Raw genomic sequence first — 10,337 nt, 5'->3', positions numbered from 1 at the left:
CCACCTCGCCCGGCTAGTTTTTTGTATTTTTTAGTAGAGACGGGGTTTCACCGTGTTCGCCAGGATGGTCTCGATCTCCTGACCTTGTGATCCGCCCATCTCGGCCTCCCAAAGTGCTAGGATTACAGGCTTGAGCCACCGCGCCCGGCCACACTTAACTTTTTAAAATTTATTTATTTTTGAGACAGAGTTTCACTCTTGTTGCCCAGGCTGGAGTGCAATGGCATGATCTCAACTCACCGCAACCTCTGCCTCCCCGGTTCAAGCAATTCTACTGCCTCAGCCTCCTGAGTAGCTGGAATTACAGGCACCCGCCACCACCCAGCTAATTTTTGTATTTTTTAGTAGAGACAGGGTTTCTCCATGTTGGTCAGACTGGTCTCGAACTCCCGACCTCAGGTGATCCACCCGCCTCGGCCTCCCAGAGTGCTGGGATTACAGGCATGAGCCACCACACCCGACCAACTTTTTTAAATATTTTTTTTATTTTTTATTTTTTGGAGACGGAGTCTCGCTCTGTTGCCCGGGCTAGAGTGCAGTGGCCGCATCTCAGCTCATCGCAAGCTCCGCCTCCCGGGTTTATGCCATTCTCCTGCCTCAGCCTCCCGAGTAGCTGGGACTACAGGCGCCCACCACCTCGCCCGGCTAGTTTTTTGTATTTTTTAGTAGAGACGGGGTTTCACCGTGTTAGCCAGGATGGTCTCAATCTCCTGACCTCGTGATCCGCCCGTCTCGGCCTCCCAAAGTGCTGGGATTACAGGCTTGAGCCACCGCGCCCGGCCCAACTTTTTTTTAAAATAGAGATGATGTCTCTCTGTGTTGCCCAGGCTGGTCTCCAACTCCTAAGGTCAGGCAATTCTCACGCCCCGGCCCCTCAAAGTGCTGGGATTACAGGTGTGAGCCACAGCACCCAGTCCACACACAACTTTCACTAACCACTCATAGTTGATTCATTGAGAACCCTCAATTCTGTCACTTCTCTTACCCCCAAATGCCTCCACCCCATCCAATCTCCACTGTCATTATTTTTCAATTTCATTGTTCCGTATTGCCAGTTGTCACTTAACTGCCATCTGTAAATTTCACTTATTTTGCACATTTAGCTTCAGAAGATTTGCTTTCTCCTTTATCTTTTTACCATATCCACGTTTCCTGTGCTCACTGTCTTCAACCTAATGTTCAATTAATAGTCCAGCACTACAAGTATCTTTTTCTTTCTTTTTTTTTTTTTTTGAGACAGAGTCTTGCTCTGTTGCCAGGCTGGAGTGCACTAGTGCAATTTTAGCTCACTGCAACTTCCTACTCCCTGGTTCAAACAATTCTGCCTCAGCCTCCCGAGTAGCTGGAATTAGAGGCATGCACCACCATGCCCACCTAATTTTGTATTTTTAGTAGAGATGGGGTTTCTCCATGTTGATCAGACTGGTCTCAAACTCCCAACCTCAGGTGATCCACCTGCCTCGGCCTCCCAAAGGGCTGGGATTACAGGCGTAAGCCACCGTGCCCAGCTGCTACAAATACCTTTTAAGCTCTCTCTTTTTTTCAGCATCCATATGTTCTTTTTCCAGTCTCTACATCTGCTACTGGTCTCATCCCTACAGACATTATATGAATGAATGACTTTTTTTTTTTTGAGATGGAGTCTTGCTCTGTCCCCCAGGCTGGAGTGCAGCGGCATGATCTCAGCTCACTGCAACCTCCGCCTCCCGGATTCAAGCAATTCTTCTGCCTCAGCCTTGTGGGTAGCTGGGACTACAGACGCACGCCACCACGCCCTACTAATTTTTGTATTTTTAGTAGAGATAGGGTTTCACCATATTGGCCGGGCTGGTCTCAAACTCCCGACCTCATGATCCGCCTGCCTTGGCCTCCCAAAGTGCTGGGATTACAGGCGTGAGCCACCACGCCCAGCTGGAATGACTTCTTTTCCATTATCCTCCCAGCACCAAAAAGGAAACTAGCTACCCAGCCCAGTCCAGTCATGCAGGTGCAGGATGATGGAGGCAACCTCATCCCCTTTGCCAAGTGAGTCCTCCCACTGGGTGGGGAGCATGGGGAGGGGATGGAGGGTATATTGCATGCCTGGGTCCTTCCCTAAGAGGATTAGGAAATAAAGAAAAGGAAATGTAATGCCTGGTCTCAGGGGATTGATGATTCATTAATTTATTCAACAAATAGTTTGAACACTACAGTGTTCCAGGGACTGTATTAGGCACTGAGGATTCAGCAATTAGCACGATAGAGGTCCTGCTCTTGTAGAGCTTACATTCTAGAGAGGGGAACACATTCTAGAATGTGTAAACAAATAAAATTTCAGCTAATGATGGGTACTATTTAAAACATAAAACACAGGGCCGGGTGTGGTAGCTCACTCCTATAATCCCAGCACTTTGGGAGGCCGAGGCGGGCGGATCACCTGAGATCAGGAGTTCGAGACCAGCCTGGCCAACTATGGCAAAACCCAATCTCTACTAGAAATACAAAAATTAGCCAGGCACAGTGGTGCTCACCTGTAATCCCAGCTACTCAGGAGGCTGAGGCATGAGAATCACTTGAACCTGGGAGGCGGAGGTTGCAGTGAGCCAAGATTGCGCTATTGCACTCCAGCCTGGGCGACAAGAGCGAAACACCATCTCAATAAATAAATAAATAAAATTATGAGATTTGTTGTGACTTTTTTTCTTTTCTTTTTTCTTTTTTTTTTTTTTGTGAGACGGAGTCTCGCTCTGTCCCCCAGGCTGGAGTGCAGTGGTACCATCTCGGCCCACTGCAAGCTCCGCCTCCCAGGTTCCCGCCATTCTCCTGCCTCAGCCTCCTGAGTAGCTGGGACTACAGGCACCCGCCACCGCACCCAGCTAATTTTTTGTGTTTTTAATAGAGACAGGGTTTCACTGTGGTCTCGATCTCCTGACCTTGTGATCCGCCCGCCTCGGCCTCCCAAAGTGCTGGGATTACAGGCGTGAGCCATCGTGCCTGGCCTTTTATTCTTTTTTGAGACGGAGTTTCTCTCTCTTGTCGCCCAGGCTGGAGTACAATGGCGTGATCTCGGCTCACTGCAACCTCCACCCTCTGGCAGGATTCTCCTGCCTCAGCCTCCCAAGTAGCTGAGATTACAGGTGCCTGCCACCACGGCTGGCTAATCTTTTGTAATTTTAGTAGAGACGGGGTTTCAACATGTTGGCCAAGCTGATCTTGGACTTCAGACCTCAAGTGATCCACTCACACTGGCCTCCTAAATTGCTGGGATTACAGGCGTGAGCCATCACGCCTGGCCAGTGTTAGTGTACTTTATATGTGGCCCAAGACAATTTTTCTTCTTCCAATGTGGCCCAGGAAGCCAAAAGATTGGATATCCCCCGTATAGAGCTTAGACTCAGTGAGATCTGAGGGTCAAACTATAGCCAATCTCCACCCTCAACCCAGCTTCAATTTCCTTTCAAGGCAGAGGCCTTACCACCTTCTTCAGCTAAAGTGGTTGAGAGGACACGGCCTGAGGGAACCTGGGCAGCTTTATAGTCCCATGGAAAGATGGCCCTTGAATCCTTCGGGTGAGTAGATTGCTGTAAGGGAAGAGCCAGACCTGAGCCTACCTTGTCCTCCCCTCAGGTGTTCCAGGGTGGTCAGCCGATCTCCACCACCAAGGTTGCCTTCCCAGAGCCTCAGACTCATGCCCCAGCGTTATGGAGATGTCTTCTGGAAGAACCTTAGTCAAAGGCCCAGGTGAGTAGAGGAGAAAATGGATACCAACTGGATGTGGTCTTAACTGGATTAAACTACCATAAACCCATATAGCAATAGGCCCTAGTCCGGGGTTAATTTCCCACTGGCTGGTGGACATTGTAGCTCCTAATGATAGAAAGGAGGTTGGGAGAGATTATTAAAGAAGCAGTATGGATGGATGTGTCCCCTCTGCACTTATAGCCCCCTTTTTGTTCTTCACAGCCTCACTTGGCTGGAGGAGCAGCACATTCCACCCATGCTGGTAAGACAGACCCTCTGCCTTCAACACTTCTCTGTTAAAATTGCACCCACTGCTATCCTGTCCCAAGCTCTCCTCATTACCGCTTCCCTATGGTATTCCCCAACCAGTGCACTCCCTTTCTATGAATCAGTCATCATGTTTTCGAGATATCACAGAGGTCTTCCCAAGACCCCGGACTCCCTACCTAGTTCAATCCAAGCTCCCTTGAGAGAGCCAGTTCTTTTTTCTAGCTCTTTTTCCCCATTCTCTCGCACAGAGAGCCACTGGTTGCTCCCAGCTTGGTCTGTATCCTCCTGAGCAGCTCCCACCCCCTGAAATGCTTTGGAGAAGAAAGAAGAGGAGGCCATGTTTGGAAAGAATGCAGCAGCAGGGGCTTGGGGGGGTCCCCGCCCGGGTGAGGGCTGTCACTTACCACCTGGAGGACCTAAGAAGGCGTCAGAGCATCATCAATGAGTAAGGAAGGGAGACATCTAGGTTCTGGCAGTCATGCAGGATTTGGGGGCAGAACAGTTTGAGCTAAGGAAGGGGTTGAGAGCTTTGAGGGGAGGTTTGAGGGGAGCTTTGAGGGGAGACTGCTTGGGAGGAAGCTGTGGGCTTTGGTGTGATTGAAACAGGTTTCTGTAATATGAAAAGAAGGAGGGAATTGCGGTAAGGAGGATGAGCCACATGAGCTGGAAGGAGTAGAAACTGGATCACTGAAGACAGGAAAGCAAACCATAGAACTGGAGGACAGTGGGGAGGCTGGGGTCACCTCTGGGTTCCTAGACAACATGCTTCAGTCTGAGGGGAGCAGAAAATTGGGAGTGGAGAGTTAGAGGTCAAATGACAACTCCCTGGAGTCCCAGCAGGAAGTATTTCAGAACAGAAAGGTGAAGAATGGAGAGACAGGAAGCCTGGCCTCCAGGTACTTCTCTCCTCAGCCTAAAGTCTCCACAGACTGAAGAAGGCCCAGTGGGGCAGCTCTGGGGCTGCATCTGAGCCAGTGGTGGTTGGCGAAGAGGGCTGTGGATTTCCTAGCACCAATGAATACCCTGATCTGGAAGAGGAGAGGGCAACCTATCCACAAGAAGAGAACAGTTTTCTCACTCCTGGCAGGGCCCAGGTATTGTTGGAGTGGAACTGGGTGGAGTGAGAGGGAGTGAGGTGGGTTTCTGGTCTTGCATGGAGATGCAGTAGAAGCTGAGAGCCAGGTTGGAGAGCTGGATTTGAGAGGAACAAAAATAACGTAGCTGAGAGCCAGATACTTTGAGGTACCTAAGCTTGGGTACTAGGAAATCTGGAAAAAAGATCTACTTTTCCATTCTCTTTTTCAATTTCTCTCATCTTTACAGCTGCTTTGGTCTCCCTGGAGTCCCCTGGGTCAGGAGGTGGCTTGTGCCTCCAGGCAGCTGCACTCTCTGGCCTCCTTCAGCACTGTCACAGCCAGGAGGAACCCCCTTTACAATCCCTGGGGGATGGAGTTGGCAGCGTCTGAAGAGTAAAGAGAAACCACCGATGCCGAGATACTGGTGGTGCCCCAGGGACCCAAGACTAGTTCCGTCACTAGAGTCACCCCCATTGCTGACATGAAGGCGTTTCCCCTTCCTTAGCCTCTCCAACTGCCTTTCCCATCCTCTGAACTAGGCATTAACAGCCCCCCTGGGCTCCCAAATCAACCCACCGCTCTCACAGGAGCACCCCAAGTCCTGTTTTCCTCCAGGCCCCGCCCCTGGCCTTGTGTTCTCTCTGCTCTGTTATTAAAAAGCAAGCAAGTGGAGCCCGAGTTGTCTTTCTTCTTGGGATGCAGCGATGGAGAGGCCAATGGGGAAGGAGGGCTCCTTTCGCTTTCTCGAGGACTCAGCTACAATGAACTCGGGCTGGGTCCCCAAATTCAAGGAGTCTTGTCCGGGGCGAGAAGGGTCCTGCTCCCAGTCCTGTGTTCCTCGCCCGGCCCCTCGGGTTCCAGCACTGGTCGGCCGCCCCTGCCCCGTTCTCTCCGACTGGGAGTCAGCCGGCCGAGCTTCCGCCTCCAGGACCCTGGAATCCTGCCCCTCAGCGCTATTTCCCTTTTGGGGACTTCCCAGTAGTATGTCCCTCGGCCTGGCTCAGAGACTCAGAAGCCGAGTCCCTCTGCCAAGCGCCCCACCCAGAACCCCACGTGTGCTGACCCCAGGTTCCCTTCCTGACCCCCATCTCCTTAATTGGGAAGCCCCGCCCCGTGCGCAGTGACGTCGGACGCCGCTGTCAGCCGGCGCTGGGGGGGGGGTCGGTGTGGGGTAGAATGGCCGCTGCCGCCGTCACCCGCGGGACCCCGGGAGGTAAGAGCCAGGGCCTCTCGCCCGCCTCTCCGCCCCCGCGCCAGGGGGCGCAGCTCCTCCAGGTCCTGACGCGGAGCGCCGCGCCGGGGACCACCGTCCCTCCTCCCGGTTCGCCCTCACCTCCCGCTTCCGTCCTCCTCCCCCGCGCCAGGGGGCGCCGCTCACCGCAGGGCCCCACGGCAGACCAGCGCGTGCCGGGGACTGTCCCGGAGACCCCCGCACCCGGCACCCGCACTGTCCCTCTCCCACCGCGTGCCCGTGGACTCTGCTCCCGGCTTCTCCAGAACATCCCTCTATGCGGGCGGGACCCTCCCACCTCGAAGGTTCTCCTGGGACCACCACTCCGCCGGGGGGCCGCCCAGAGTGCCAAGCGTCCGATCCGGCGCCGCCCAAGTGCAGCCCAAGGACCCGCTCCCGCTCCGCACCCTGGCAGGCTGCCTAGCCGGGACTGCGCACCTGCGCCCTGGGGCGGAGTCCTTACCCCAACCCCAGCTTCACTGCACACAGCCGAGCCCGACAGGCCTCCTCCCATCTCCATCCTGGACACCTGGCGGAGCCCGTGCTGAGAGCCTCCTCCAGCTCCCATCTGTTCCCCCAGAAGGGCGGGGGGCTCAGGCTGGAGCCAGAGCGGTAGATGGGGTAGGCTAGGCCTGGAGGCCAGGGGAGGCAGAGGCGTTTGGGAGAGGGAGGTAGAGAGGGCTGTCAGTTGGAGGGCGGGTGGTCCTGAGGGTGGGAATCTGGGTGTCTGGCCCAGATTCTATCAGGTCCTAACCAGCCTGGAGGAGAGAATAGGTTAGGCTCAGTTATCAGATGTGCCCTTCCCCCTTGGAAAAATCAAATAGAGAAGGAACTCAGGGCGTGTCTTCTAAAGGCCTAGCTCTCTACCGGAGGTAGAATCTCCTGCCCTGCCCCCAGGATCCTGGCTGTCTCGCCAAACCATCCTCCAAGGACCGGATGGCCTGAGTCCCAACCCCCAGGACCTGACCCAGCCATAGCCCCAGTCTGTGCAAAAGCTCAAGCTTTAGGGCCTCTGAGGCCCCAGACCTGCCTGTCTTCTCCCCTCCCCCACCCCAACCCATTTCTTCCTGCTCACTCTTTCTGTCCAGTCTCCTCACTCATATTGACTCTGGCACCGTGTCTGGTTCTCCCTTCTACTGTCACATCACAGTCAGCCCCTCCCTTTCCTCATCCTTCCCAGATACTATGACCCAGTTCTATACTCACTCCCCACCTCATACGTCTCATCCTGGATTAATGTGGGGGCTTCTGCCATGACCTTGTTCTCTCCCTTCCCAGCACAGACTCCCCCTCCCCCCGGCCCCTCAGGCCGGGGGTGACCTTGCGCCCTGGAACCCTCACCATGAATACCAAGGACACCACCGAGGTTGCTGGTAAGTTCACAAAGCAGGTTCCCAATGTGGCCACAGCCTTTCGTTCTCCCCATGCCTTAGTAGCCCTGTAATTCTTGGATTCCTTGTTCTCCTTAGTGAGGTTTCAGTTCTCCCCAGTGCTCTGTATTGCCTTCAGCCTTTTCCCCTTGGACAGGGATGCCCCGGGGTAGCACACTAAACCCTCCCTTCTAATTCCCTTTAGAAAACAGCCACCACCTGAAGATCTTTCTCCCCAAGAAGCTGCTGGAGTGTCTTCCTCGCTGCCCGCTGCTGCCTCCAGAGAGGCTACGGTGGAATACAAATGAGGTTTTCTAGGGAGGCTGGGGGTTGGGGCCCAGCAAGACCTAGTAGGCTGGAGGAGGGTGAGTGGGGGGTCTTTCTGTGTCTCTCCACACTCTTAACTGCAGAGCACCATTCTGAGCTCTTTGGGGATCATAGGAGAGGTATAAAGAACATGGATCTTGGCCGGGCGCGGTGGCTCACGCCTGTAATCCCGGCACTTTGGGAGGCTGAGGCGGGTGGATCACCTGAGGTCAGGAGTTCAAGACCAGCCTGGCCAACATGGTGGAACGCGTCTCTACTATAATTACAAAAAATCAGCCAGGGGTGGTGATGTGCGCCTGTATTCCCAGCTACTCCGGAGGCTGAGGCGGGGACAATCACTTGAGCCAGGGAGGCGGAGGCTGCGGTGAGCCGAGATCGCGCCACTGCACTCCGGCCTGGGCAACAGAGCGAGACTCTGTCTCAAAAAAAAAAAAAAAAAAAAGACATGGATCTTGTAGGAGCCCTCTTTTCCATGGCATAGCCCCCTGGGTAAAAACAAAAGCTACTGCCAATAAAATATTCCTTACATACTGGGCACTGTGCTGAACACTTGGCCTGCCTTGTCTTGTTTAATCCTCTAAGGATGCTACAGAGCAAGCCCTGTTATTGCTCCTATGTTATTGATGAGGAAACTGATTTACCTCATAGTTTATCTTAGTCCAGAGCCCTTTTTTTTTTTTTTTTTTTTGAGATGGAGTCTCACTCTTGTTGCCCACGCTGGAGTGCAATGGCGCGGAGATCTCAGCTCACTGCAACCCCTGCCTCAGCCTCCCAAGTAGCTGGGATTACAGGCGTGTGCCACCATGTTGGTCAGGCTGGTTTCAAACTCCTGACCTCAGGTGATCGTTCTGTTTCGGCCTCCCCAAGTGCTGGGATTACAGGTGTGAGCCACTGAGTTCGGCTTTTTTTTTTTTTTTTTGAGATGGAGTCTCACTCTGTCGCCCAGGCTAGAGTGCAGTGGTGCGGTCTTGGCTCACTGCAACCTCCACCTCCCAGGTTCAAGTGATTCTTCTGCCTCAGCCTCCCAAGTAGCTGGGACTACAGGCCCACCACCACACCCGGCTAATTTTTGTATTTTCAGTAGAGACAGGGTTTCACTAGGTTGGCCAGGCTGGTCTCGAACACTGGACCTAGTGATCCGCCCGCCTCAGCCTCCTACAGTGCTGGGATTACAGGCATGAGCCACCCTGCCCAGCCGGAACCTTTGTTTTTAACCACCACTGATACTGGCTCCTTCTGGAGGGGGCACAGTCCTTGTGTACACACCTTCTGTATTCTGCATACTTAGTGCCTTGTATGTAGTTGGTTGTTAATATTTATCAATTTGATGTCAGAAGAGAACTGTCAGTAAAAGGGTGTGCGTATGTGTGTATGTGTGATTGTTGTAAGTGCTATAGAGCTTTTAGGAAGGACCAGTGTGGTCAGCAGGGCTTCATGGAGCATCTGAAAAGGGGTTTGGTTTATAGAATGGCTAGGATTTCCAGACACGGAGAGGTGTGCACATGGTACCTGCCTTGTAGGGCACTAACATGCAGGAGGTAACTGTTAAAGCATGTTCAGGAAGGAATCAATGGACCCATCTGGCAGGAATTGTAGGAGCAATATGGGTAAATAGTGGGCACAGTGAAAGTTTGATCCCTTGTTGGGGAGAACCTTGGAGTCAGGCTAAAGAATCTGAAATTCCTGCCAGGCACAGTGGCTCACGCCTGTAATCCCAGCACTTTGGGAGGCCGAGGCAGGCGGATCATGAGGTCAGGCGATCGAGACCAGCCTGGCTAACACGGTGAAACCCCGTCTCTACTAAAAATACAAAAAATTAGCCAGGCGTGGTGGCGGGCGCCTGTAGTCCCAGCTACTCGGGAGGCTGAGGCAGGAGAATGATGTGAACCCAGGAGGCGGAGCTTGTAGTGAGCTGAGATCACGCCACTGCACTCCAGCCTGGGCGACAGAGTGAGACTCTGTCTCAATCAATCAATCAATCAATCAATAAAAGAATCTGAAATTCCTGGTAGTGTCAAACTACTGAAATTTTTTGCTAGGAAGGGGCACAGAGGCCAAGCATGGTGGCTCATGCCTGTAATCCCAGCACTTTGGGAGGCTGAGGTAGGCGGATCACCTGAGGTCACAAGTTCGAGATCAGCCTGGCCAACATGGTGAAACCCCTGTTTCTACTAAAAAAACAAAAATTAGCCAGACATGGTGGCAAGTGCCTGTAATCTCAGCTACTCGGGAGGCTGAGGTGGGAGAATCACTTGAACCTGGGGGGTAGAGGTTTCAGTGAGCCGAGATCACTCCAGCCTGGATGACAGAGTGAGACTCTGCCTCAAAAAAAAAAAAAAAAAA

At 53.2% G+C, this 10,337-nt stretch overlaps 3 protein-coding genes across 5 annotated transcripts in view; 2 read left to right on the top strand and 1 right to left on the bottom strand.

The window, feature by feature from the left end:
• The window catches only part of INCA1 (inhibitor of CDK, cyclin A1 interacting protein 1), a 6,913-nt gene extending 1,257 nt beyond the window's left edge, over positions 1 to 5,656 (top strand). For 2 of the 3 annotated variants that reach the window (XM_017865894.1, XM_017865895.1), the window contains exons 2-7: positions 1,944 to 2,025; positions 3,607 to 3,720; positions 3,943 to 3,982; positions 4,239 to 4,435; positions 4,919 to 5,084; positions 5,314 to 5,470. In XM_017865894.1, the coding sequence (XP_017721383.1) occupies positions 1,982 to 2,025; positions 3,607 to 3,720; positions 3,943 to 3,982; positions 4,239 to 4,435; positions 4,919 to 5,084; positions 5,314 to 5,463 (711 nt within the window). In that variant the 5' untranslated portion in view covers positions 1,944 to 1,981 and the 3' untranslated portion in view covers positions 5,464 to 5,470. Of the gene's footprint in view, positions 1 to 1,943; positions 2,026 to 3,606; positions 3,721 to 3,942; positions 3,983 to 4,238; positions 4,436 to 4,918; positions 5,085 to 5,313 lie in introns of all 3 variants that reach the window. The other variant, XM_017865896.1, reaches the window with a different exon arrangement.
• Positions 5,657 to 6,182: 526 nt separating this feature from the next.
• LOC108524816 (translation initiation factor IF-2-like) lies at positions 6,183 to 6,916 on the bottom strand. The gene has a single exon (XM_017865899.1). It carries the CDS (start codon positions 6,863 to 6,865, stop codon positions 6,206 to 6,208), a length of 660 nt encoding a protein of 219 aa, XP_017721388.1. The 5' UTR covers positions 6,866 to 6,916; the 3' UTR covers positions 6,183 to 6,205.
• The window catches only part of CAMTA2 (calmodulin binding transcription activator 2), a 21,412-nt gene continuing 17,299 nt past the window's right edge, over positions 6,225 to 10,337 (top strand). Inside the window, 3 exon segments of the mRNA XM_017865892.1 lie at positions 6,225 to 6,279; positions 7,581 to 7,670; positions 7,873 to 7,976. Coding sequence (XP_017721381.1) covers positions 6,243 to 6,279; positions 7,581 to 7,670; positions 7,873 to 7,976 — 231 coding nt within the window. The 5' untranslated portion in view covers positions 6,225 to 6,242.

This window comes from Rhinopithecus bieti, unplaced genomic scaffold (genome assembly GCF_001698545.2).
Source record: "Rhinopithecus bieti isolate Rb0 unplaced genomic scaffold, ASM169854v2 scaffold_81659, whole genome shotgun sequence".
Lineage (NCBI taxonomy): Eukaryota > Metazoa > Chordata > Mammalia > Primates > Cercopithecidae > Rhinopithecus > Rhinopithecus bieti.
This window is presented reverse-complemented; position numbering and strand designations above follow the sequence as displayed.

Bases quoted from the DNA above. Each gene is read 5' to 3' on its own strand.
- LOC108524816 (XM_017865899.1), bottom strand. From the start codon at position 6,865: ATGGGAGCTGGAGGAGGCTCTCAGCACGGGCTCCGCCAGGTGTCCAGG.